Genomic DNA, 27,274 nt, shown 5'->3' with positions numbered 1-27,274 from the left:
CCCTCTTCCCAATGTCCCCAGCATTATAGATGCCTGTCTTATTCCATATGAAACTCCTAAAGGCACCGGATATGGCAAATAATATGGGCCTGACCACATTCTGGCAGATATACTGAAGGCATGTGTTCTAGAACTACACGGTGGCTCAGTGGTTAGCACTGCTGCCTCACAGCACCATGGACCCTGGTTCGATTCCAACCTCGGGTGACTGTCTGTGTGGGTTTCCTCCGGTTGCTCCAGTTTCCTCCCACAGTCCAAAGCTGTGCAGGTTAGGTGGATTAATCATGTTAAATTGCCCATAGTGTTCAGGGGTTTGTAGATTAGGTCCATTAGCCAAGGGTAAATGTGGGATAATAGGGTAGGGGACAGAGTGGGTTCCTCTTTGAAGGGTCGGTATGGACTTGTTGGGCTGAAGGACCTGTTTGCACAAATAGGAATTCTAAAAAGCACTAGCTGTGCTCCTAGCCTTGCCGTCAAGGGCATTTGACTGAGTGTCACATCAAGGACCCCGAGTGAAACGAGAGTCATAAGAGTCAGGGTAAAAACTTTCTTGTGGCTGAAGTCATATCCAGCTCAACAAAGATGGTTGTGGTTGATGGAGGACTATCATTTCAGTTCAAGGACTTTCTGCTGGATAGTGTGCTAGGTCCAAACAAATTCAGTTTGTTCATAAATTGCCTTTATCAGATAACAAGAGGGATGTTCACTGAAGATTGCACAATGTTCAACATCATTCATGACTTCTCAGGTACTTTAAATGTTCACAGCTATTATACAGCAAAGCCTGGTCAACATCCAGACTGAGGCTGATAAGTGACAAGTAATGTTTGTGTCATACAGTGCCATGCAAAGACCATCTCTAACAAAACAGAGTCTAACCATCACCACTTGACGTTCAATGGTTTAACAATGCTGAATCCTCAATTATCAATATTCTGGATGGTTACTATTGACCAGATATTTAGCTAAACCAGCCATGTAAATAGAATAGTCATAAGAGGAGGTCAGAAAATAGGAATTCTGCAGCAAATGGCTCACTTTCTGTCTTCTCATTGCCAGTCCACATGTACAAGTCAGGATTGTGTTGGAATTTCCTTTACTTGCCTGAATGTGTTGAGCTTGAACAAAACTCATGGAGCACAAAATCATCCAGGGCAACGCAACTCATTTGATTGTCATCTCATTCATCACCTTCAGCATTCACTGACACCAATGAAGAGTATTTACCATCTGCAAAATGAATTGCAGTAACTCGCCAAGGTTCCTGTGACAACATCTTCCAAATCCATGACCGCCACCACCTATAAGGACAGGAGAAGCAGATGCATGTTAACATTATCTCATGCAACTTTCCTTCCAAACTGTACACCCTCCTGACTTGGACCTATATCACCACATTTTTTTACTGCTGGTGGGTCAAAATCATGCAACTCACTACTAATTGGCACTGTGGCTTTCCCTACACCCCAAGGACCACAGACGTTCAAGAAGGCACCTCAACATCACCTTCTCTATGGTAATGAGGTATGGGTAATAAATGTTGGCCTGGCCAGTGATGCATGCAACCTATGAACAAATTTCTAAAAAATGAAGTGAAGAGGAGCAGAAGAACAAAAGAAAAGGTCTATGGACAAAGTAAAAGAGACAAACAGCAATCAATTTGGTGAGAAAAACAGAATGTCTTCAAAGCATGAATTCCAGGAAGAGAAATGATAGTAATTAAACACTAAACTAAAACCAAAATACAGTGGATGCTGGAAATCTGAAATAAAAATTGCAAAATGTTCAAACCTACTCTTAAAGGATGGGAGAAATGTAGAAAGATGAAGAGATCTGTGGAGAAAATATGAGACTTTAACATCTGATGGTTAATGGTTAGACCACCAATGGTGGTGTGAAGGAAGTGGAGGGAAAATGTTAAGAATGGAGTAAGTGTATAAATGTACTCAACCTGCTTATCAAAGACAAAAAACTCCTACTATAAGATACAAAGCAAGTATATAAAGTTAATAAAAGAAAGTAATGAAAAATGTGAAACGTATAGCAAAAACTTGAAAAAAACACATCTTACAGTCCATCCATAAGTCTTTCATTGCCACCTGATTTTAATGAAGTAATTGCCATTGATTAAAAGCCTGAGACAAAGACATAAATATTTTCATCTTACACTTTATAGACCTAGGGATCAGAGTTAGGACTTTTATAATGATGGACACTAATGATTAAAGCATTATGATATATAAATTGTGGAGGATGAAAACAAAGCAGAAACGTTTCTGACAAATAGTAGAAAGGAACTTGCTACTAGTGAGTTGAGGGACATCTGAAAATATGAAACTCATAGTCATGAATACTGCACTGCAAGTTTTTCTCACAATGGCCTTTGTGAAAGGAATCATGCAATGATTGATGAACTGCTGAATTAAATTTTAGCTGATGAACCAAAGTCCAAATTCACAATTGACCTGACATTGACAGTTCATGCAATGTATTCACTCCAGAAGATTGGAGACTATTGGTCAATTGATCTGTGGGCAAAATTCCAAGTATCTTGCTCTAGAATATGATGTAATTTGTACCATTTTTCTGTGCATTTGAATGCCTTGCTTGCAGGAAGATGCACTTTTATCAAAGCTGAGGTCTCAGAGTAATGAGACATCACATCACATCATCTGATACAGACTTCAATCCAGAAACTTTGGTATACTACAACCATCCAAATAAGGGGAAAGGCTGTGGTAAGTCAATAGGTCATGATGGTAAGAAAGTTCTTAAGAAAGATGGTTCATTCCACTGATTAGTCAAAATGAATATCAAAATCCTGTAGTTCAAATGGCTGATTGAAGTAATAGTATTGTGTATCTTAAATGCTCATGTATTTTGTGATGGCTTCCTGTGTAAATAATACGATAGATCAAGGGTTGGATAATCATAATGTTAGTGATTATGATACATATATTAGAGTTCTCACATCTACAAGTCAATTGTTCAAATTATGTACTCAGGTGATACATATTCCAAAGAAGTTTACATAAGGAACGGAGCCAATAATTATGTGTTGCGTGGGGTAAGTTATTGCATGTTTAAGTATTGGTTAAATGTTTCAGATGATTGCCAAGAAAGGAGATTGTGAATTTTCAGAATGATGTGGAAGAGTGGGAAGTAAGAAAGCACAATGGATGCATTAACAGTAGATTAGTAAGAGTCAATTAAGAGTCAACCTCAGTGCTGTAAGTCTGGCATCACATGTAGGCCAGATGGAATAAGGACAGAGATTTCCTTCCCTGAAGGACATTAGTGAACCAGATTTAAAAAAAAACAATTATCAATAATACTTAGATAGTGGCCATTAGGCTGGAATTGTTTTAAAAATCCAGATTTTATTGAATTAAAATTTCATCCATTTTTGACTCATTTAAATCACCATTTCAACTCTTTTCTCCAGACAATCAGCTTAGCGCTCTGGATTTCTAGCCCTGTGACGTGACCACTCTGCCACCTCCTGTTATGTTTCAATTATTTCTCAGTTCTGAAGAAAAGTCCTTGATATCTGAAATATTGAATGAAGCTAAATTTTTGGCTAAATGTGAGTTGCATTGAATTGTTTCAAGGGGTTCTCACTTCAAGGTCCTGCAAGTTTTCTCATTGTGTCTTACCAAGATCATCTCATTAACTATCTACAGCACTGGTATAACATCTTTCAAGACTGATTCTACCATTAAGTTTTCTCACTGTGTCTTACCAAGATCATCTCATTAACTATCTACCGCACCGGTATAACATCTTTCAAGACTGATTCGACCATTTACCGTGCACTATTTCCAGAATAACTTGTCATTCTGGAAACATTTTACCAGCAATATCTTTTAGGTATTTGAAGTTCTTCAGCCTGATACGAATGTGGAGTTTGCCTTCGCAAGTCATAATGTTCTCCTTTTGACTATTCATGTTAATAATGTTAAAAATCACACAACACCAGGTTATAGTCCAACAGGTTTAATTGGAAGCACACTAGCTTTTGGAGCAACACTCCTTTATCAGGTAGTCAAGTTGAATAGAAAAGTCAAAGTAACAATATTATTTTGCCATCTGAGAATGAGGTAACATTTCCTAAAAGTATATGAAAATATCTATAGAATTCTTGAATAATTTTGAGATTTTCCAGGCTAGTTTCTCCAGTATTTATACAGCTGCCTGTACTTGAATATAGCAATTATCATTATCAGACACAGTTTTAATGAACTGTGTTAGTCATTGAAAAGAATGCACCACCCGCTTTAAGTTTCGATTGCACAAGCTTTATTTAAGACAAAAAGTACAACAATTTAGAAGATTACCTTAGAAGATTGCACTAATTTCCTCGAAACTTAAGTTAGATGTATGGTGAAGTTTTCAGCTATTATAGTCGAAGAAGTCCTGATTCTAGTGTAGCGACACTCCATCCTGATCATTACAGCTTTTGTTTTAACAAAACACTGCAAATGCTAAAGAGAATTCACTTTATGTGAAAAAGGCGCAAAGTACCTATTAAAATTAATAAAAATGTACCATCGAGTAAATACTATCTTAGCCTGCTTGGCACACTGTCCTCTTCCCTGAAGGAGGGCTCATGCCCGAAACGTCGATTCTCCTGCTCCTTGGATGCTGCCTGACCTGCTGCGCTTTTCCAGCAACACTTTTTCAGCTCTGATCTCCAGCATCTGCAGTCCTCACTTTCTCCTAAATACTCCCGCAACCGAACTTGAACGGGAACCTGTGCGGATAGGTGATTGTCCATCGTCCAAATGCTACGCAACGACGCAAGAGAAAAAAGAACATTCCTTGGCCACAGTGATGTTTTATAATAAGCAAAATGTCACACAATGATCATATTACTTTCCTAATTCACAGGTACACTCATTACCACACTACAAAGATTAGTTTTTTTTAATCGAAATGATTGCACACAAATTACCTGGTGTCGCCGAATTCTATCCACTTTGGTTTATATCAAATAAGCAAGACACAAACGTTAGGAGGAACTGCTGATTTGGATATTTTTAAAGAGCGGAGTAAACCTTTGGTCCGATTTCATAAATATTTTGCAATACCACCAAAATGCTTTCTAAACACCACTTCAAAGTACAATAGCAGTGAAACTTTCAGGCTATGTGTCGGGTTTAGGTATTAACTGCTTGAGAATTGTCAAGTTCAACAGTCACTGAAGATTTCTACTCGTGGATGTAAGTTAAAGAGTTAAACGTGATGTTCCTTCAGTCATTTATTATTTGAATAAACACGTATTTATTTGAGAAGTATGAAATAGATAACAAACGAGTAACAATTTGCCGGTGTACTGCTCGTAAGTGTTTATTTAAACTCATGACATGTGATGTTATTTTCGTAGTTTGAATCGATTGTTTCCAAATATATTTACGTTTTGCTCACGCCGTGTTTCAAGTTTATGGATGTGGCGCTTAGTGTAAACATTTCGTGTATTTGAAAATAAAATGAGCAACAGTGAACATTTAAAGGTTTCTCTTTTCAGTCAGTTGCGCTGTTATTTTGACTAATTTGAGTTTGTTAATTCAATATTAAACAACAGTGTATTTAAGGGATTTCTATTAAAAAAAAATTTAAATCGTAATTTGTAGCAGAAATTAATCCAACAGTGCTGGAAATTATTTCATGACCAAGAGATTCGAAATAAATTGCGTAACAGAAAACACTTACATAAAGAGTTCCTGTTCGTCATGCAAGGTTGCCATTTATTCATTTTTTTTCGGGATTTTGGATTTAATTTATGGTGTTTCTCCACTTTCTGGGTCACAGTAATATTTCTCTTGCTGACCAATCAAGAAAGAAAGCTACTCGTTTAAACTATGATGTCATTTTGGCGGTGCTACTTTTACTAAAATAATTGTTTGGCATGTTAAAACATTTTTCCTGTCTGTCCAACAGCAGTGAACTAATTTTGAATTATTTTCCAGGAGCAGAGCGATTGCAAACTTTAGAGTGGGATCCGGAAGAGGGCGCAAGCTACCTGACCAGACAAGAGGCAAGTAGCAGCGAAAGGTACGATCCATTCAACTCGACATTGCACAGAATGCAAGAACAAAAACTATTTACAGCTCTGCATTAGCCCCTGGGCGTGAAGTCAGATCATAGAAACACTAAATTTAAAAAAAACACACACAATTTTATGATTTATTGCATTTCTTGTTATCACTCTGGACCCGGTTTGAGGATCACTTGTGTCATTTATACTGGATACACAGATATAATGCACACCTCACCATTGAAAAACATGTTAATTCCTCCAGTTTATTGTATTTATAAGGCTGCTAGGACCAACAGATTTTCAGAACAGGTTTCCAGTCTGTCTCTTGCTCATCTGTTAACTCCCCTCCAACTCTTACCTCAAAATTGTATTTAAAATCACACAGAGGTGGTCTATAACCACGTCTCAGCACACGCATACACATCCACACAAATAAATTCAAACCGATTATATTTGTTAACCACATAGGCATAATTCCATCAGTTTATAATTAGATGTAAACGAATTACTAACACTAATACCCTTTTAATTCCACCGTATCATTACGGATATTTTTGAAATTCACTGTGCCCTGCAGGGAGTTACGTGCTGGAAGCTAAAGAATTTCCATTGTTCGGTAGGAATTAGGTTATTAAAAACTGTGAATGCGAGATTGCTTCTGCGAATCAAAGGAGATGTACAGTAATGGCAACATTAAAGCAGTTTGTGGTTCAGCTGGAGCGACTTGCATGGCCAAGGGTCTGGTGCCTTTCACTGTCATGACCATTTTTAATATCTTTTTTCTCTGGGATGGGGGGGGGGGGGGGGGGGTGCGTTGATTCCCGTTTTAATTGTAGCACTTTTTTTTCTTAAATATCAATGCGACCGGAGTGTCGCAATTCAACATCGCCTTTCCCGTGTAAAACTATGGAGTTGAAGGGAAACTGTTAAGTTGCATAGGTTTGGAACAACTGACGCCCTTTTTCTTCCCCCCCCGTAACGGATTTTCTCTCTGTCTCTGTGCTGCGCGAAACTAATTAGTTTCTTTCGGGAGCTCTGTGTGAGTTTGATGCAGTTGTTCAGTTCTGAGTGGCATGTGGTACATATGATCCTTTCTCTTTAAAAAAACAAAACAGAATTAAAGTCGACAGAAAGGGTGCAGGATTCGAGAGGCTGAATTTGCATTTGGAGGTGTTAGCGGTGCTTTGGTTAGGTCTGTATATCTGTGAGTGAGAGGAGGCAGAATGAGGGAGGTATTTATTGTGTGTGTGAGTTGCAGTCCGCTCCAGGCTTGTCCAGGGCTCCATGCTTTTGGCACGATCGCGCACTCAGGATTTTTTCATTATTCACCATGCGTGCTCTGCACTTGGACAGCGATTTCCTCCGTGATTACGTGTGGCGCGTCTCCCTGCGGGAAAGCTCCCCCGTGGAGAGGTCCTGATGGGTTTGGGCCTTACTTGAATTTCCCAGCTTATTATGTGTCTGCACTGCGCGCTAACGCAGTTCCTCAGCAGCCAGCTCCGCTTCCAGCAGCAGCAGCAGCAACAGCAGCGGCGGCGGTGGAGGCAGCGGCACAAAGAGCTGGCTCTGCTGCCGAGCCGGCCAGCCGGACGGCGGTCATGGCACCAAGCTGGTCCCGCTCGCCGGCCCCCCGTCGGTGAACATCCCCCGCACACTCGGACAGGCAGCCCCGCTCTTTCTATGTGTGCGACTCACCGAGGAGGATCGGGACACTCTCCGGGCAGGATAGACCTCGTACCCTCTTTAGATTTCTGGCTAAACAGGTGATCCCTCCCTCCACAGACACACACACACGTTTAAAAATCCGCCAAGTTTATTATTGTTGTTGTGCGGAGAGTTAAAGCGGCAGGTTGACGGGTTTTTTGTTTTGTTTTATTTTTCCCACCCCCCCTTCCCTCTTCACTTTTTTTTTGCCTCTTGTTGAGAATTTTTAGTCCTTGAGGTCGCCGTTGACAAGGGGAGGGGAGGGGGGTGTGTGTGTGTCTGTGTGTGAGGTTTGCACGGAAGGAAGGTTGAGGTTAATGCAAGTGGATTTCGTGCAACAATAGACCAAAAAAAAGAAAGGAGCAGCGGCACATTCTTTTTTTTTAAATTTTTAAAATCGAGTTTATTTTCAGGGGTGGGGGGGAACCCAGGGAGCCTCCTGCCCAGCCCTCAACTCCCCCGTAAAATAATCACTTCTTGCTTTCGTGTGGACTTGCTGGATCCCGCATCCAAATCCACCAGTTGCAAAGAAGTTGGGGTGGGTGTGTGTGTGTGTTGTTGGGAGACCCGAAGAGGAGTAAAAAATTAAGAGGGAGAGGGGAAGATCTGAGAAAAAAAAACCTTTTTTTTAAAAAAAGAATCACTTGACTGAAATCTAGTTTTAGCACCACCGCGAACAAAAAAAAAGTAGGAAGGAGACGTCACACGTAGTCCACTCCGAGAGGTTGAAGTTGCCGCATTGCAACGGGCAGGAGGAGGGAGAGAGAGGGAGAGGGAGAGCACGGAGCAAAGATTGATGTTTGGAGCTCTAGTCACTGCCCCGGACAGCAGCGCCCAGAGAGCAGATTCTTCCAGCGGACTGAAGGACTGGACATGTCCAGACGCAAACAGTCTAAGCCTCGGGCTGTTAAAGGTGAGCTCTGCCGTGACGGATTCTTTCGTTTTAATTTTTTTTAATTGTTTTTTCTCTCTCTAAAAGGAAAACAAAAGAGCGAGAAAATCTGCATGTTGGTTTTTTTGAAGGTGGTGCTTTGGCGGGGGAGCGGCAACGGTCGCACGAATGGACTTTTCCGCGCGTGCGATCCGCTGGCGCCCAGTTCAGTTGGAGCCGGGGCTGGTGGGCGTCACGGAGAGCGGAAACAGCGCGCGCGGGAGGGAAGGAGGGCGGCGCGCGCACGGTCACACGCACGCGGGCCTTCGCCGACAGGGGCAGTGTGGAGCTGGTCTTGAACTGGGGCTGGGCGGGCACGCGGCCTGGGTCGAGGAGGGGAGGGGCGCGAAGCACGAGGCCCAGGTGCTGCTGGCGAGTTCCGATTGTGGAATTTTGCGAGCGCGTTTGTGTTTTTTTTAAGAAACGAAATTGAGTGGCGGTTACCGTTGAGCGCGCGGGCAGTTTGAACACTGAAAAAAACCTGTCGGCGCGGGAGCGGCGCCGTTCTTGTGGAATCTGAATGCGGTGCTGCCCCTACATCTGAGCTTGGAGGCCCAAATTCTAATCCCACCTGCTAATGCAGAGCCACGTCTCTGAACAGGTTGATTTAGGAAATACCAGCTGTGTAACATACTGTGGACATGCTGCACCCGGTGCTAGCTGCTGCCTTCTCAGGCTGTATGTCACCTGTGGGAACTCTATCCGCAAGTAATTAACTACTAAGCACATCAACAAACCGAAACTAACGTTCTTCCAAACACATACGGAGCCATCCCTTGAGATTAGATTGTTACTCGTGGGCCAGAAGGCATGGGTTCAAATCCAAGCTGCCCCAGAGATGTGTTAAAGCAGTTCGGGTTAAGTTGATTTTTAAAAATGCATTGTTACTGCCTTTCTGTTTGGTTTCGTCTTCTAAGTGAGCGAGATAATTTTCAAGAAATCCCTCATGTAATTTCAGTATACGTTTTTGACATCGACATTTTGATAAGGTGTAAAAGCAAAATGGACAACTGGGTTATTCAGAAATATCAATCCAAACTCCTAAACTGAGAATATCTTCAACTCACTATATTGTTCCCATATTTTTCCAGACACTAATTTCAAGGGATGGAAAATTGCAAACACTGCTTGTAATTTTCCAGTATACTGCTGTTGGCATGCGTGACTCCTCATTACTGCAAATGGAAAATTTTAGCCTATAATTTTTCCCTTCTTATTTTTCCATTATTTGTTTATGGGATAAGACCATTATTTGTTTATGGGATAAGAGTAGTGCTGGTAAAGCTGCACTTATTGATCTCAAGTTGGTCTGAAGGTTGTGGGCCATAACTTATTTGGACCAAGCAGATATTGTGGATGTGATGCTCCATTGATGGTGTTAGTTCCGAGGTTCCAGGACTTTGCAGCAAAAATGAAGGAATATTTTTCTTGACTTAGAATTTTGTGTAATGAATTTTGCATCTTCTTGATAATGCATGGACAGGATGCCTTGGATATTTGACCCAAAAGAGTAAAGAATGTACAAGTTTATTGAATTACCTAACCTGACGACGAGGACAATCCATGTAAATTTGTAATTTGATTCATATAATATTCAAATTGAATTTTTATAGGGACTCCTTTAGTCTGGAGCTGGAACGTTTTAGAGTTGCTTAAACTCTGAAATGAGATTTTTGCATTGTGTTACTGATGTTTTTCTTACACTGTAAGTAGACATATTATAATTTCTAAGGGTTTAGATTTGTCTTTGGGCCACAAAATGACTGGAATATATTGCATCGAACATCAACAGATTGACAGGCCTAATATTTAAAACAAATGTGCAAATTTAAAGAGCAAAGCTTATGTGGTTTATAAACCTTTGACTATTAATTAGGTTATGGTCCTTTGGATCAGTCAGTTACATTTAACAATTTCAAAATGTCAATCTATTAAATATAGGGTTTAGTGTTATTTGAAACACTTGCAATATTTGAAGGCTGAGCATTACGAATATTGCAAAGTATTGTGTCTATCATAGATTTAATAATTGCAATGTTGAACAGTCAAGCTATAAACGTAATTTAAAAAAATACAGATGAACTCTGTTTATTGCAGAAATGATGTAAAATATGCAGCAATGTTGTGTTAATAACATTGGTCATCTTAATTCCGTTTTTGCTACTGGACTGATCTCTTACAGTGAGATATCACCAGTACTTCTGGAACCAAGAAAGTGCAGTTAGTATTAGACTTGTACTCTAGAATCAAGTGAAATATGTGGGTTGTGCGTACTTCATTAAGAACATTGTAAGAGATGTTCCCAGAGGGGCCAATTCGCACTGCATGAAGTAAAGTGTGGCCCATGTGTATGAAATTTTTTGTGCTTTCTTGGAGTTCCTGCACACTTACATTTAAATGCTTTCAGAGTGTGGGCACTCCCTTCTGTATTCAATGCCTTGGCTAAGTAGCTTAGTCAGTGAAAGTGATAACATTTTTGGAAATGGTCTGGTGTGAGGTTGGAGAGAGTTTTGTGTGAAATGTTTCAAACAGGCCTTTTTGTAATTGCCAGCAATTTGTGCATGTGGATCATAAACTTATAAAAACACTTGTGGCTGCCAGGCTAACTGGTCATCTCTGTTTGCTGTTGCAGCTTTTGACATTTGTGACAGGCTGGTGATTATCTGACTCATCATTACAGTAAAATACAAATCTGGGGGAAGTGCTTTTCAATCAAGGGTGGGGGGTACTGCACTTGTGTTTCTTTGTAATTCATGGCAAAGACTATATAGGATGCTGATTTCCCTGTTCGTATAACTTTAAAACAAGCAACTTGAGGTGTAGCTCTTTGGAGATTTTGAACAAAGCAAACATTTCCTGTCATGTCAGACTCATCTTAAAAAAAATTACATTTTTTTAAAGCATTTTTGCACCTAAAGTATTGGTTCTCCTTAGTGGACCAGCTGTAAAGCAATGTGACTGGCATAGCTGTATCCCAAGTAAAGCGAAATGAATTTGAAGTAGTTATAGCCATCAGTTATGTTTTAGGAGCAGAAATTTTTATCCCAATCCTAATTTTGCCTTGTGTCCATTCATTGATGTATTATAATTGTTTCTCAGGACTTTCCATTTTTTTTCTCTCTTTTTGCTTTTTCCTGTTCCTTACCACTGCTGTTTGTCATGGAACATGAAAAGTTTCTTCTTTTGTGTACTTTGCACCCAGACCCATTAATACTCTGCCATCCTGATGTACCTAGCTCAAATCTCTCTCTTAAATTCTCATCTATTGTTTTTTTATATAAGACCACCAGAAATTGGTCAAGGTAGTCCAGAAATGGCCTCACTAAGGCACTGTATAATAAAAGAATCTTTCCTTTTTGTATTCCTTTCTCCTTGCAGTACATCTGAAAATGTGTTGCTGGTTAAAGCACAGCAGGTTAGGCAGCATCCAAGGAATAGGAAATTCGACGTTTCGGGCATAAGCCCTTCATCAGGAAATCTCCCTCCGGATCCTCTGCTCCACCCTTGCAGCCATGCGTCGCTACCTACATTCCCTGCAATCAGCCCTCCCCCAGCTCAGGACAACACTCTCACAGACCTGCAAAGGACCTCTGCTGTTCTTCATCTACAGAAGAATCCATACACTAAACAAACAGTTCTCCCTTTCCTGATGAAGGGCTTATGCCCGAAACGTCGAATTTCCTATTCCTTGGATGCTGCCTAACCTGCTGTGCTTTAACCAGCAACGCATTTTCAGCTGTGATCTCCAGCATCTGCAGACCTCATTTTTTTATCCTTGCAGTACATGTAAGCATTCCACTTGCCTTCACAATCAAATTGTAATTACATACTAACTTTATCATTCAAGTAACAGGAAACCCAGATACTACCTCAGTTCTGCAATCCTTTGCTAACTTCCAGTATCATTCCCCTCCAATGTGTCTTTTATTTTCTAGCCGAGTGGCACTGTTATTACTTGCTTTTACGTTTCTCAGAGAAAGTTTTTTTTCCAAAGATTCAAGACCTTCTCAAAAGACAGTGGAAGTATTGCCTTTGTTCTGAAGGTAGAGATAGGCTGTTGATTAACAAGGCGGTGAAAGGTTATTGAGGTTAGGTGGGACTGTAGAATATCTGATCAGCCTTGATCTTGTTGAATGGTGGAGCCGGCTTGAATGACTGACTAACCTACAGCACCTTAATCTTTTGTTTATACATTTTTGCTAAGCGATTGAACCATCTTCAAGACATTCTCTCACTATTCATGCATTGCTACTTACAGAATCCATCATAGATTTATTTTGGGCGCCTCATCTATGTGGACATTGGCTGTCATGATCCAAAACTGTAATAAGTGCCGCACATGTGGATTATCTCCCTCTAATCTTCATTACTACTGTTGCCAGCCTGATCATCCAACATTCAGTTTTGGATGAACTGCAGTGTGCTCTAGTACAGACCAAAGCATTCTTTTTCCATCCTTCCTCAAGTTGCATTCCATTGGCACTGATATCATGTGTCTGAAAGTCTTGATGTAGCTGTGCTTGAGATTTGTACTGGAATGCTAACTTCCAGTCACACACTAACCTTTTTATATCTGCTTTAGATTAAATACACATTCTATTAAATCGTGAGTTGAGCATCCAACCTCCTGACTGAAACCAATAATTTCTATTTGGTCATATTGTCTGTCTGACACCTGACGGTTTTCTTTTGAAATCCCATCTTTTGTAACCCTATTCTTGCCGTTTTTGTTTCGAGACTTGATTATTCCAGAGCTTATCAAATTCCTCCCGCATTCTCAACCCTGTTGTGCTGCTTGTATCTTGAATTGCAACAAATTCTTTAAGCCCATCATTGGTACTTGCTGACATGCACTTGTTCCAAGGCACCCAGTTTTAACTATTTATACCCCTGGTGTGATTCCTTGCTGCATCTTAATCTTTTTATTTCTGCAATCTCTTCTAGTACCTTTAGTAATGCTGCATTCTTCCAAATCTGATCTCTATATCTATTACTGTTTTTACCCTACCATCAGCAGCTGAACCTCCCAGCTCATTAAAACTTAAGCTCTGGAATCCCATCATGAAACCTCTGCATTTTCCCCTTTACGTCTTTTTAAGGCCCTCCTTAAATCTCTGTCATAGTCTTATCATAATATCTGCCTCTCTGGCTTAATGTAAATTATGTTTGTGTCAAGTATTTTGCGTAAGAAGCTATATGTAAATTATCATTGTACAGTAATCTCTCCAGTTTAAGAATACATTGTTTGGAAAGATGAGTTGCCCAGAAATGTTTGAGCATAACTAAGCAACTCATGGTATTATTGTAGTTCAGTTCTTTTGGAATACAAAAGTGCAACATACAGTTTTACTTTTACTTATCTGTGGGAAGTGGGTGACACTGGCTGGATATCATATATTCCTTCGTTGCCCTTGAAAAGGTGATGGTGAGCTACCTTCTTGAACTGCTGCAGTCCACCTGCTGTGCGTTGACTCACAATGCCATTAGAGAGGGAGTTCCAGGATTTTGACTTAGTGACCGTGAATGAATTGCAATGTATTTCCAAATCAGGATAGTGAGTGCCTTGGAGGGGAACTTGAAAGTGGTGGTGTTCCCAAGTATTTGTTGCCATTGCCCTTGTCATTCGAGATGGAAGTGGTCATGGGTTTGGAAGGTGCTACCTGAGGAATCTTTGAATTTCTGCAGTGTATCTTGTAGATAGTATACATTGTTGCTCCTGAGTGTGGTGGAGGGATTGGATGCTTGTAAGGTATAGTACAAAGAAGTGGGCTGCTATGTCCTGGATGGTGTCAAGTATGGAATGTTGTTGGAGCTACACTCTTCCAGGCAAGTGGGGAGTATTCCATCATACTCTTGACTTGTGCCTTGTAGATGATGGACAGGCTTTGGGCAGTCATGTGAGTTACTTGCTAAAATATTCCTAGCCATTGATCTGCTCTTGCAGCCACTGTTTACGTGTTGATTCGATTTGAGTTTCTAGTCAAGAGTAACGCCAGGATGTTGATTTATGGGCGATTCATTGATGGTAACCATTGAATGCAAGGGGTGGCAGTGAGATTGTTCATCTCTTATCGGAAATGGTCATTGCCTGGCATTTGTGTGGTGTGAATCTTTCTTGCCAGCCTAAGCCTGGATATTGTCCCGATCTTGAAACGTTTCAACATGGACTGCTTCTGTATCTGAGGAGTTGCGAATGGTGCTGAACATTGTGCAGTTATCACATTGTGCAATCATTAGTGGACATCCCCACTTCTGACCTTAGAATGTGGGCAGGTCGTTGATAAAGCAGCTCAAGATGGTTGGGTCTAGGACAGTACCCCAAGGGAACCCTTCAAAGATGCTTTGGAGCTGAGATGACTGACCTCCAATAACTACAACCATCATGTGTCAGGTATGACTCCAACCACTGGAGAGTTTGCCCCCGATAACTGTTGATTCCAGTTTTACTAGGGTTCCTTGATGCCGCACTTGTTAAAATGCATCCTTGATGTCAAGGGCTGTTACTTTCACCTCTCCTCTGGAACTCGGCTCTTTTGTTCATGTTTGAACCAAGGCTGTAATGAGGTCAGGAGCTGGGTGGCCTGCTGGAACCTAAACTGAGTGCCACTGCAGATTATTACTGAGCAGGAGTTGCTTGATTGATGACACCTGCCATCACTTTACTGATGGTCTAGAGTAGACCGATGGGGCAGTAATTGGCTGAGTTGGATTTGTCCTGCTTTTTATGTACAGGACATACCCGGACAATTTTCCACATTGTCGGGTAATGCTGGTGTTGTAACTATACTGAAAGAGCGTAGCAAGGGGAGCAGCAAGTTTTGGAGAACACCTCTTTAGTACTATTGCCAGAATGTTGTCAGGGCCTGTAGCCTTTGCAGTAACCATTATGTCAAACTGTTTCTTGATATCACGTGGAGTGATTCGAATTGGCTGAAGACTGGTGTCTGTAATGCTGGGGACCACTAGAGGAGGCTAAGATGGATCATGCACTCAGCACTTCTGGCTGATGATTGCTATGAAAGCTTCAGCCTTATCTTTTGCCCTGATGTGCTGGGCTCTTCCATCATTGAAAGCGGGGATAATTGTGGAGCCTTCTTCTAGTGAGTAGTTTAATTGTCCACCACCTTTTGTGACTGGATGTGAATGAGTAGAACAGTCTTTATTACTGTTTTATGTTTTTCACCTGTGAGTGCTTCAGGTAAACATTGAAAACTGAGGTGTTAAATTTGTGGTTAAGTTAGGCAATCTGAACTCTATGTAAAAATTCCAAAAAATCCAGAATTGATTTGAATCTAAGCATTCCAGACTGGCACAGTTCCAGTGTAGTAATTTTTTTTCTTATTTGTTAATGGGATTTGGGATTTACTTCTTAAGCTGGCATTTATTGCTCATTCCTAATTTCCCTTCAGTGGTGAGCTTCCTGTGACTTTATATTTTCTCTTTTTGGTCACTAGTGACCTTCAAGTGGCTTGTTTGCTTTTGAACCAGATAAAATGACCTGTCTTCTGATAAGCATCTGACAGTGTGTATCCACTGTTAGATACATAAGAACAGTTGCATTACGCTAATTGTAGCCAGAGAATCCCTTCTAATATCTTCTCTTCTGGCTCATGCATTCTGTATCTGCCCTATCCCATGCCCACTTGTATTTTTCGTTTAAATGCTGCATCTAAGTGACGTCATCCGAGGGCAGAGCATTAAAGTTCATGTGTACTGCTGACACGTGGCTTAATCTCACCGCTGTCTCTTCTAACTCTCCCATTCTTATTAAATTCAGACAGCATAACAGACTCACTTTCTGCCTCAGATAATCTAATCCCCCTTGAATACAGTGATGGTGCTGGACTGGTTGATTTAGGAAAAAGAAATCTATAATCAACTGTTCAGAATCGTAGAATCCCTTCAGTTTGGAAGCAGGCCATTTGGCCCGTTGAGTCCTCACCGCTCCTCTGAAGAGCATCCTACCCAGACCCACCAACCTACCTTATCCCTGTAACCTTCAATTTCCTATCACTAATCCACTTAGTCTGCACAACCCTGAACACTCTGGGCAATTTAGCATTGCAATCCACCTAACCTGCCCATCTTTGGACTGTGGGAGGAAACTGGAGTACCTGGAGGAAATTTACTTTGACATTGGTTGGACCAATGTCAACAGAGAATTGTCAGTGACAATTTATCTGGTCGATCAGTCTGCCACTTAAGACATCATCAGTCATTGAGGTGGTCCTCGAGGATGTGAGAATTGTAAATGTTGCATCCTTATCATAAGATGAAAGGCTATGCCCAGCGACTACAGATTGCTAAGTTTAAGTTTGGCATTGAGAAAGTTTTAGTCGCATAATCTGTGACAAAATTGGCAATCACTTTGACAAAGATCGATTAGTTATGGAAAACCAAACATAGTTTTGTTAAAGCTGTTAATGGTAAATTGTGTTGAGTTTTTCTCTTGAAGTAACAGAATGGGAGATTAAGGTTATAGAGTTGATTTCGTTCGCTTGAATTCCCAGAAGGCATTTAATGAAGTACCACATACTTGGTTTTATCAGCCAAGTTGAAGTCTATGGGAATAAAAAGAACAACAGCAGGATGCATGGATATGAAGTCAGCTGTGTGATAGGAAAGAGTGGTTGTGAACGGTTGGTTGTTTTTATTTGGACTAGAGGAATATACCTTGTGACATTCTGTAGGATTTGGTTCTGGTACAATTATTTTATTATAAATTAGTCTTCACTGGACAGAGCACAGTTTCTCTCTCAATTTGGAAATATTAAAAAGTCTGAGTAGGTTGCAGTAAATTTCAAGTGGATTGGCTAGTAGACCAAATTTAATGCGGAAAAGCGAGAAGGGATTCATTTTGAAGAGGGAAGTTGGAATTCAAAGTTTGTGAGAAGATTTGTAGCTCGGGTGCTCCGTTGTTGTGGTTCTGTTTGCCGAGCTGGGAATTTGTGTTGCAGATGTTTTGTCCCCTATCTAGGTGGCATCCTCAGTGCTGTGAAGTGCTTTTGTGATCTTTCCTCCGGCATTTGTAGTGGTTTGAATCTGCCGCCTCCGGTTGTCTGTTCCAGCTGTCCGCTGCAGTGGTCGGAATGTTGGGTCCAGGTCGATGTGCTTATTGATTGAATCTGTGGATGAGTGCCATGCCCCTAGGAATTCCCTGGCTGTTCTCTGTTTGACTTGTACTATAATAGTAGTGTTGTCCCAGTCGAATTCATGTTGCTTGTCATCTGTGTGTGTGGCTACAAAGGATAGCTGGTCGTGTCGTTTCGTGGCTAGTTGGTATTCATGGATGCGGATCGTTAGCTGTCTTCCTGTTTGTCCTATGTAGTGTTTTGTGCAGTCCTTGTAAGAGATTTTGTACACTACATTTGTACACTACTCCGTAGCCACACATGCAGATGACAAGCAACATGAATTCGACTGGGACAACACTACTATTATAGGACAAGCCAAACAGAGAACAGCCAGAGAATTTCTAGAGGCATGGCACTCATCCACAGATTCAATCAATAAGCACATCGACCTGGACCCAATATACTGACCACTGCAGCGGACAGCTGGAACTGACAACCGGAGGCGGCAGATTCAAACCACTACAAATGCCAGAGGAAAGATCACAGAAGCACTTCACAGGAGTCTCCCAAGCACTGAGGATGTCACCTAGACAGGGAACGAAACATTTGCAACACAAATTCCCAGCTCGGTGAACAGAACCACAACAAGAAAGTTGGAATATTAAGATAAGTAATACAATTTGAAAGGCTGTGCTAAAATAGAATACAAAATACTGTGATATGGGGTAAACCCCTCTGCTAATTTAAACCCAACACAGAGAAGTTCACTCTGTGCCGTAATCTGTTAAATTTCGAGAGGCAAAGAACTATCCCAGGTTTCACTATTTAAAGTAAAAATGAGCAATTTTATTCTTTAAATCCAACAGAGAATATTAAAACCACAACTATTTACAACTCCTTTCTCTTAAACTTATTTTTTACTTCCCATTCTATAATACTCGTCTGATTAATTTCCCTCTTAAATTTACAGCAAATCATTTTCAAATCCAGTTGTCTTTGGATGTCGAACTTACGCCTTAGGTTTTGCTAGGTTGGCTTTGATCTTCTGTATAAATTTCTTATGGACAGGTAACTTTCAGAAAGCTATTCTGCTGGCAGTCTTTACTTGTGAGTGCTCTTTGCTGTTCTCCCCTAACTGTTCAAAATATCCAAGTTTATACCCCAAAATGGATCATTTCATTGGTTTGATATCATTCAAAACTGTAAAATTCAAATTCGATTGGATTTTGGATTCTGGGGCATAATTTAAACTGGCCGAATTTGAACTTGTTTTTGTACCATAAGCACCAGCTATTTGTGTCAACCAAATATTACATTTTTAAATTATTCAGGACATTCTGTGCTTTCAGTCTTTGCCAGCTTCCTCTCTCTCTTAAAGGTACAGTACACTAGCACCTTAAAAACAGTACATATATGCACAAATTATTAGTACAATGAGTTGAGAAAGTTACTTTAAAAAGTATCAGATTGGATTCTGAGCTTTAAAGTAGCAAATAAAGTTCAAAAGCAAGAAGTTATGATGAATTCTACTAAATCCAGCCCAGTTGGAGTATTTTGTCTGATTTTGGGCATAAACCTTTAGGAACGATGTGAAGGTATTAAAGAAGATGTAGGAAAGATCAATGATGCTGGCTCCAGGGGTGAGGATCTTTTTATATGGTTAGATTTGAGAAGCTATTCTCCTTTTACAGAAGAGAAAGTCGAGAAGGGATTTGATAGATTTTTAAAAGCTAATTTTGCCTGGACAATGGAGATTGAGAAAATTCCTGTTGGCAGAAGGTCTGAGGACCAGAGAACACTAATTTAAGGTGATTGGCAACAGAAATAGTGGTGGCATGAGGAAAAACTTGAAAATAACATTTGGTTCAGATCATAAATGTGTGTGATAGAACAGATTTAACTATGGATTTCAAAGGAGACATGGATAACTATCTGAAAAGCAAAACCTTGGAGGCTAGGAGAAGAGGCAGGGAAGTGGAATGAAAAAGTTGCTTTTTAAGAGAGCCAACAGTGAGATGATAGACCAGATAGCCACTTGTACGTAACCATTTTGGTTCTAAGAAAGATCCAGTTAAGCACAATGTTACTATGAGAAGATTTATAAGATTTGTTTTGAATGGTCTAAAGTTTTTAAAAGAGAAATGCACCATGTGACCGAAGTGAAGTTTAGCTGCTAGCTGCTGATTTGATCATTTGAGATCAAAGAAAACTGTTTGTTTACTGTGAAGAAGACTCTGTGTACATGTTTTGAGGCTATGGTACCAGCCTGAGAATTTTTGCAGTTTTGTTTTCAATGATATAATGTAGGTGTTGCTGGTTAGGCTGGTAATTCTTGCCCTTAAAGTGGTTTGAGCCACTTTCCTGAACCATTACAGTTTTTAATGCATACCCATAGTGCTGTTAGGATGGTAGTTCCAGAATTTTGAACTGTCTTCAGTGAAGGAGTAGTGATAGTGCTAAGTCAGGATGGTGTATGGCTTGAAAGGTACTTTACAGAAAAAAAACAGGTGAATTCCTGTAGTGCATCTTGCTGCAGGGCAGCAACACGACCATTATTAATTGATGGAGGGAATGAACATTTTAATTTGGTGGGCAGAGTACCAGAAAATGATATTGAGAGTAGAACGTAAGTAGGTGTGCTTTAAACTATCCACTTAATTCTGACTCATCTTGGAACTCTGATGGATAGTAAATCAGTATCTCCATCTGAATATAAGGCCAATGTGATTCATGGTGCAATGGAAGTGGGCTTTGAGCATAAGACATAGGAGTGGAAGTAAGGCCATTCGGTCCATCAAGTCCACTCTGCCATTCAATCATGGCTGATGAGCATTTCAACTCCACTTACCCGCATTCTCCCCATAGCCCTTAATTCCTTGTGACATCAAGAATTTATCAATCTCTGCCTTGAAGACGTTTAGTGTCCCGGCCTCCACCGCACTCTGCGGTAATGAATTCCACATGCCCACCACTCTCTGGCTGAAGAAATGTCTCCGCATTTCTATTCTGAATTTACCCCTTCTAGTTCTCAGGCTGTGTCCATGGATTCTAGTCTCCTCGCCTAACGGAAACCAGTTCCTAGCGTACACCCTTTCCAAGCCATGTATTATCTTGTAAGTTTGTATTAGTTCTCCCCTTAATCTTCTAAACTCCAATGAATACAATCCCAGGATCCTCAGCTGTTTGAGAATGGAATGTTTTTGAAGGATCCCTGAAAGCGCTTTGGTTACTTAGTCTGCTGTGGGGCCTCTAAATGGGGTCTGAAAGATTGACGTGCTGTGTTAAATTGAAGATCTTCAGTAATGCTGTCATCCTGGAGAACAGTTCTGTGATCAGAAGGCACCAGGCAAGGAAATGACAGAACAATGTTACATCTCCAGGAACTAAGAATCATTTTGAACTAACTTTTGGGAAATGCAATATGTCCTTGAGCTGCATAGCATGTACTTGTGAACTTTGATTTCTTTGCTTGAAAAGGGGGATCTTCATTTCTTTTGCTTAAATGTAACCTGCAATGATGATGTTTAGTTCATAGAGCTTATAAGTTTTTTTTCATATTAAACATGTTATAACCCAAACTCCTTGTCTAATTTTTTTCCAGCTATTAACTAACTGGGAGTTTGAATTTCATTTTGTAAGTTAGAGGTCTCAATTGAGATTGTAATAACAGAGCCACCCTCCATCTAGGTGGCTGTTTTGCTTTTATTGACATGAGCCTAAGTTTAATGAAACTTGCAACAACAATTTCCGAAACTAGAATGATTTGGATAACCAATCTGATCAGGAAATATAGCCACATGAAGAACCTGATTCAAAGAAAGTCCGTCAATCATGAGATACATGATTTGCAAACTGATCCCAGAAACAACTAGCAGATGATTTTAGGTTGCTGTTGCTGTTTTTCTGATCCCTTTTCTCAGGGAAACTGGGCAGATTGGCAACTTGTGATGTTTTCTATCATATGCCAGGTAATGATTCTAAAGAGTTAAGTGTAGAACATTAAAGTGCAGTACAGGCTCTTTGGCAATGGATGTTGCATCGACCTGTGGAACCAACTTGAAGTCTATCTATCCTACACTATTCCATTTTCATTCATATGTTTATCCAATGACTAATTAGATGTCCTTTAATGTTGGTGAGTCTACTATTGTTGCAGACAGTGCGTTCCACGCTTCTACTACTGAGTAAAGAAACTACCTCTGACATCTGTCCTATATCTATCACCCCTCAATTTAAAGCTATGATCCCTCGTGCTAGCCATCACCATCCGAGGTAAAAGGCTTTCTGTCCACCTTGTCTAATCCTCTGATTATCTTCTATGTCTCAATTAAGTCACCTCTCAACCTTCTTCTCTCCAACGAAAACAGCCTCAAGTCCTTCAGCCTTTCCTCATAAGACCTTCCCTCCATACCATGCAACATCCTAGTAAATCTCCTCTGAACCCTTTCCAAAGCTTCCACATCCTTCCTATATTGCGGTGACCAGAACTGCGTACAATACTCCCAAGTGTGGCTGCACCAGAGTTTCGTACAACTGCAGAAAGACCTTGTGACTCTGAAATTCAATCCCTCTAACAATAAAAGATAACACACTGTATGCCACCTTAACAACCCTGGGTGGCAACTTTCAGGGATCTGTGTACATGGACACCCAGATTTTTCTGCTCATATACACTACCAAGAATCTTACCATTAGCTCAGGACTCTTTATTCCTGTGCTCCTTCCAAAGTGGATCACCTCTTACTTTTCTGCATTAAACTCCATTTGCCACCTTTCAGCCCAGGTCTGCAGCTTATCTATGTCCCTCTGTAACCTGCAACATCCTTCAGCACTATCCACAACTCCATTGACGTTAGTGTCATCTGCAAATTTACTAACCCATCCTGCTACACCCTCATTTGCAAACAGCAATGGCCTAAGACAGATCCTTGTGGTATACCATGAGTAATTGACCTCTAGGATGAAATTTCCCATCAACCACTACCCTCTGTTTTCTTTCAGCTAGCCAATTACTGGACCAAACTGCTAAATCACCCTCGGTTCCATGCCTCCGTATTTGGTGCAATAGTCTACCATGGAGCTTTGCTGAAATCCATATACACCACATCAACAACTTTACCCTCAACCACCTGTTTGGTCATCAACTCATAAAGAATTCAGTAAGGTTTGTGAGGCACAACTTGCCCTTCACAAAACCATACTGAATGTCCCTAATCAACTTATTCCTTTCTAGATGATGATAAATCCTATTTCTTACAACTTTTTCCAACAATTTACCCATAACTGAAGTAAGGCTCATTGGTCTATAATTACCAGGGTTGTCTCAACTCCCCGTCTTGAACAAGGAGACAACAATTGCTGTCCTCCAGTCTTCTGGCACTACTCCTATAGACAATGATGACATAAAGATCAAAGTCAAAGGCTCTGTAATCTCCTCCCTGGCTTTCCAGAGAATCCTAGGATAAATCTCCTCCGGCCCAGGGGATTTATCAATTTTCACACTTTGCAGAATTGCTAACACTTCCTCCTTGCGAGCATTGATCCCATCTAGTCTACTAGCCTGTATTTCAGTATTCTCCTCAACAGTGTCTTTTTCTAGTGTGAATACTGATGAAAAATACTCATTTAGCATTTCGCCATCTCCTTGGACTCCACACACAACTTCCCACTACTATCCTTGATTGGCCCTAATCTTCCTCTAGTCATTCTTTTATTCCTGATATACGTATAGAAAACTTTAGTGTTTTCCTCGAGCCTATCTGCCAACAACTTTTCACGTGCCCTCCTGGCTCTCATTAGCTCTCTCATTAGGTCTTTCCTGGCTAATTTGCAACTCTCAAGTGTCCTAACTGAACCTTCATGTCTCATCTGACCATAAACCACCACCTTCGTTTTGACAAGACATTCAACTTATTTAGTACACCACAGCTCCCTCACTCTCATTTCCTGCTTGCCTGACAGGTACATACTTATCAAGTACAAGCAGTAGCTGTTCCTTGAATAAGTTCCTCGTTTCAATTGTGCCCATCCCCTGCAGTTTCGTTCCCCATCCTATGTATCCTAAATCTTGCCTAATCGCATCATAATTGCCTTTTCCCCCAGCAATAACTCTTGCTCTGCGGTATATACCCATCCCTTTCCATTGCTGAAGTAAACATAACCAAATTGTGCTCACTATCACCAAAGTACTCACCTACCTCCCAAATCTAACACCTGGCCAGGTTCGTAATCCAGTAACAAATCCAATGTGGCCTTGCCCCTTGTTGGTTTGTCTACATCCTGCACACATTGGACAAAAAACTGACCCATCTAAAATACTTGAACTATCGTATTTCCAGTCAATATTTGGAGAGTTAAAGTCACCAACTACCCTGTTACTCTCGCTCCTATCTAGAATGATTTTTGCTATCCTTTCCTCTACATCTCTGAAACTATTCAATTAGATTAGATTAGATTAGATTACTTACAGTGTGGAAACAAGCCCTTCGGCCCAACAAGTCCACACTGACCCGCCGAAGCGCAACCCACCCATACCCCTACATTTACCCCTTACCTAACACTACGGGCAATTTAGCATGGCCAATTCACCTGACCTGCACATCTTTGGACTGTGGGAGGAAACCGGAGCACCCGGAGGAAACCCACGCAGACACGGGGAGAATGTGCAAACTCCACACAGTCAGTCGCCTGAGTCAGGAATTGAACCCGGGTCTCAGGCGCTGTGAGGCAGCAGTGCTAACCACTGTGCCACCGTGCCACCCATTCGAAGGCCTATATAAAAAAACTCCCAACAGGATGACCTCTTGTTTCCTGTTTCTAACCTCAGCCCATGCTACCTCAGTAGACGAGTCCTCAAACGTCCTTTTGGCCACTGTAATACTGTCCTTGACTAACTATGCCACACCTCCCCCTCTTTCACCCAGATTAGGATGTAGTTTAGGAAGTTTCCACAGCACTGAAAAGATCTTGTTCAGAAACAACCCCTTCAGAACTATCTGTTAAATTGCTGTTGTGTTCCTGAAAAAGTGAATGCTATGGAATAATAATTGGCTGTTAAACTTGAATATAATATCTATGCAGCAGACCCTCCAAATTCTGTTAGCTCAACATGGTAGGTATCCTTAAAGGAATGAAACAAACTTGGTACTGTAATAAATAGTGATCATGATAGTAGGAGACCTAAAGTGCACTTTTATGGGGAGATGGGTAGGCGCATGGTAGATGCAATTTAGTGCTGATAAATCTGAAGTGATGTTAGTTGAGGAAACATGAGGGGAGGCTATATTGGATTTGGTTCTAGGTAATGAACCAGGCCAGGTGTTAGACTTGGAGGTAGGTGAGCACTTCGGGGACAGTGACCACAACTCGGTGACTTTTACTTTAGTGATGGAGAGGGATAATCGTGCGCCGCAGGGCAAGAGCTATAGCTGGGGGCAGGGAAATTATGATGCAGTGAGGCATGACTTAGGATGTGTGGATTGGAAAAACAGGCTTCAAGAGAAGAACACTAATGAGATGTGGGGATTGTTCAAGGAGCAGCTAATGCGTGTCCTCGATAGGTATGTACCAGTCAGGCATGGTGTAAAGGGCCTTGTGAGGCAGCCGTGGTTTAGTAAGGAATTGGAGTCCCTTGTGAAAGGGAAGAAGGCGGCATATGTAAAGATGAGGCGTGAAGGTTCAGTAGGGGCGATTGAGAGTTATAAGGTAGCCAGGAAGGAGCTAAAGAGGGAGCTAAGAGAAGCGAGAAGGGGACATGAAAAGTCTTTAGCTGGTAGGATTAGGGAAAACCCAAAGGCTTTCTATAGGTATGTCAAGAATAAAAGGATGACTAGGGTAGGTATCGGTCCAGTCAAGGATAGTAGTGGGAAGTTGTGTGTGGAGGCGGAGGAGATTGGAGAGACATTAAATCAGTACTTTTCATCAGTATTCACTCAGGAACAGGACACTGTTGCTGATGTGAATATGGAATCACAAATAATTAGAATGGATGCCCTGGAAATATGCAGGGAAGAGGTTTTGGGAATATTGGAAAGGATGAATATAGATAAGTCTCCTGGGCCTGATGGCATTTACCCCAGGATCCTATGGGAAGCTAGGGAGGAGATAGCAGAGCCATTGGCCTGGATTTTTATGTCGTCATTGTCAACGGGAATAGTACCAGAGGACTGGAGGATAGCGAATGTGGTCCCATTGTTCAAGAAAGGGAGTAGGGATAGCCCTAGTAACTATAGGCCAGTGAGTCTGACTTCAGTGGTGGGCAAAGTCTTAGAGAGAATGGTAAGGGATAAGATTTATGAACATCTGGGTAGGAATAACGTGATCAGGGATAGCCAGCATGGTTTTGTGAAGGGCAGGTCGTGCCTCACAAACCTTATTGAGTTCTTTGAGAAGGTGACTAAGGAAGTGGACGAGGGTAAAGCAGTAGATGTTGTGTATATGGATTTTAGTAAGGCGTTCGATAAGGTTCCCCATGGTAGGCTAATGCTAAAACTTCGGAGGTATGGCATTGAGGATACATTAGAGGTTTGGATTAGGAATTGGCTGGCTGGAAGGAGACAGAGGGTAGTAGTTGATGGATTATGTTCATCTTGGAGCGCAGTTACTAGCGGTGTACCACAAGGATCTGTTTTGGGACCATTGCTTTTTGTTATCTTTATAAATGATCTAGAGGAAGGACTTGAAAGCTGGGTAAGCAAGTTTGCGGATGACACAAAAGTCGGTGGAGTTGTGGATAGTGAGGAAGGAAGTGGTAGGTTACAGAGGGATATAGATAAGTTGCAGAGCTGGGCGGAAATGTGGCAAATGGAATTCAATGTAGCTAAGTGCGAAGTCGTTCACTTTGGTAGGAATAACAAGATGATGGATTACTGGGCTAATGGTAGGCTACTTGGTAGTGTGGATGAGCAGAGGGATCTTGGTGTCCATGTACACAGATCTCTGAAAGTTGCCACCCAGGTAAATAGTGCTGTGAGGAAGGCATATGGTGTACTGGGCTTTATTGGCAGAGGAATTGAGTTCCGGAGTCCTGAGGTCATGTTGCAGTTGTATAAGACTCTGGTGCGGCCTCATCTGGAGTATTGTGTGCAGTTTTGGTCGCCATACTATAGGAAGGATGTGGAAGCTTTAGAACGAGTGCAGAGGAGGTTTACCAGGATGTTGCCTGGAATGGTAGGAAAATCTTATGAGGAAAGGCTGAGGCACTTGGGGCTGTTCTCATTGGAGAAGAGAAGGTTTAGGGGAGATCTGATAGAAGTGTATAAGATGATTAGGGGTTTAGATAGGGTAGATACTAAGAACCTTTTACCGCTAATGGAGTCAGGTGTTACTAGGGGACATAGCTTTAAATTAAGGGGAGGTAGGTATAGGACAGATGTTAGGGGTAGATTCTTCACACAGCGGGTTGTGAGTTCATGGAATGCCCTGCCCGTATCAGTGGTGAACTCTCCTTCTTTATGGTCATTTAAGCGGGCATTGGATAGGCATTTGGAAGTTATTGGGCTAGTATAGGTTAGGTAGGATTCGGTC

The 27,274-nt window shown here is 41.2% G+C and overlaps 1 protein-coding gene across 3 annotated transcripts in view; it reads left to right on the top strand.

Moving 5' to 3' along the window:
• The first annotated feature begins 7,369 nt into the window (after positions 1-7,369).
• The window catches only part of znf423 (zinc finger protein 423), a 374,786-nt gene continuing 354,881 nt past the window's right edge, over positions 7,370-27,274 (top strand). For 2 of the 3 annotated variants that reach the window (XM_060838113.1, XM_060838112.1), the window contains exon 1: positions 7,371-8,657. In XM_060838113.1, coding sequence (XP_060694096.1) covers positions 8,618-8,657 — 40 coding nt within the window. In that variant the 5' untranslated portion in view covers positions 7,371-8,617. Of the gene's footprint in view, positions 8,658-27,274 lie in introns of all 3 variants that reach the window. The other variant, XM_060838114.1, reaches the window with a different exon arrangement.

Source organism: Hemiscyllium ocellatum, chromosome 17 (genome assembly GCF_020745735.1).
Source record: "Hemiscyllium ocellatum isolate sHemOce1 chromosome 17, sHemOce1.pat.X.cur, whole genome shotgun sequence".
In the NCBI taxonomy this organism is placed as follows: domain Eukaryota; kingdom Metazoa; phylum Chordata; class Chondrichthyes; order Orectolobiformes; family Hemiscylliidae; genus Hemiscyllium; species Hemiscyllium ocellatum.
Note: the sequence above shows the minus strand (reverse complement) of the source record. Positions and strands in the feature narration are given on the sequence as shown.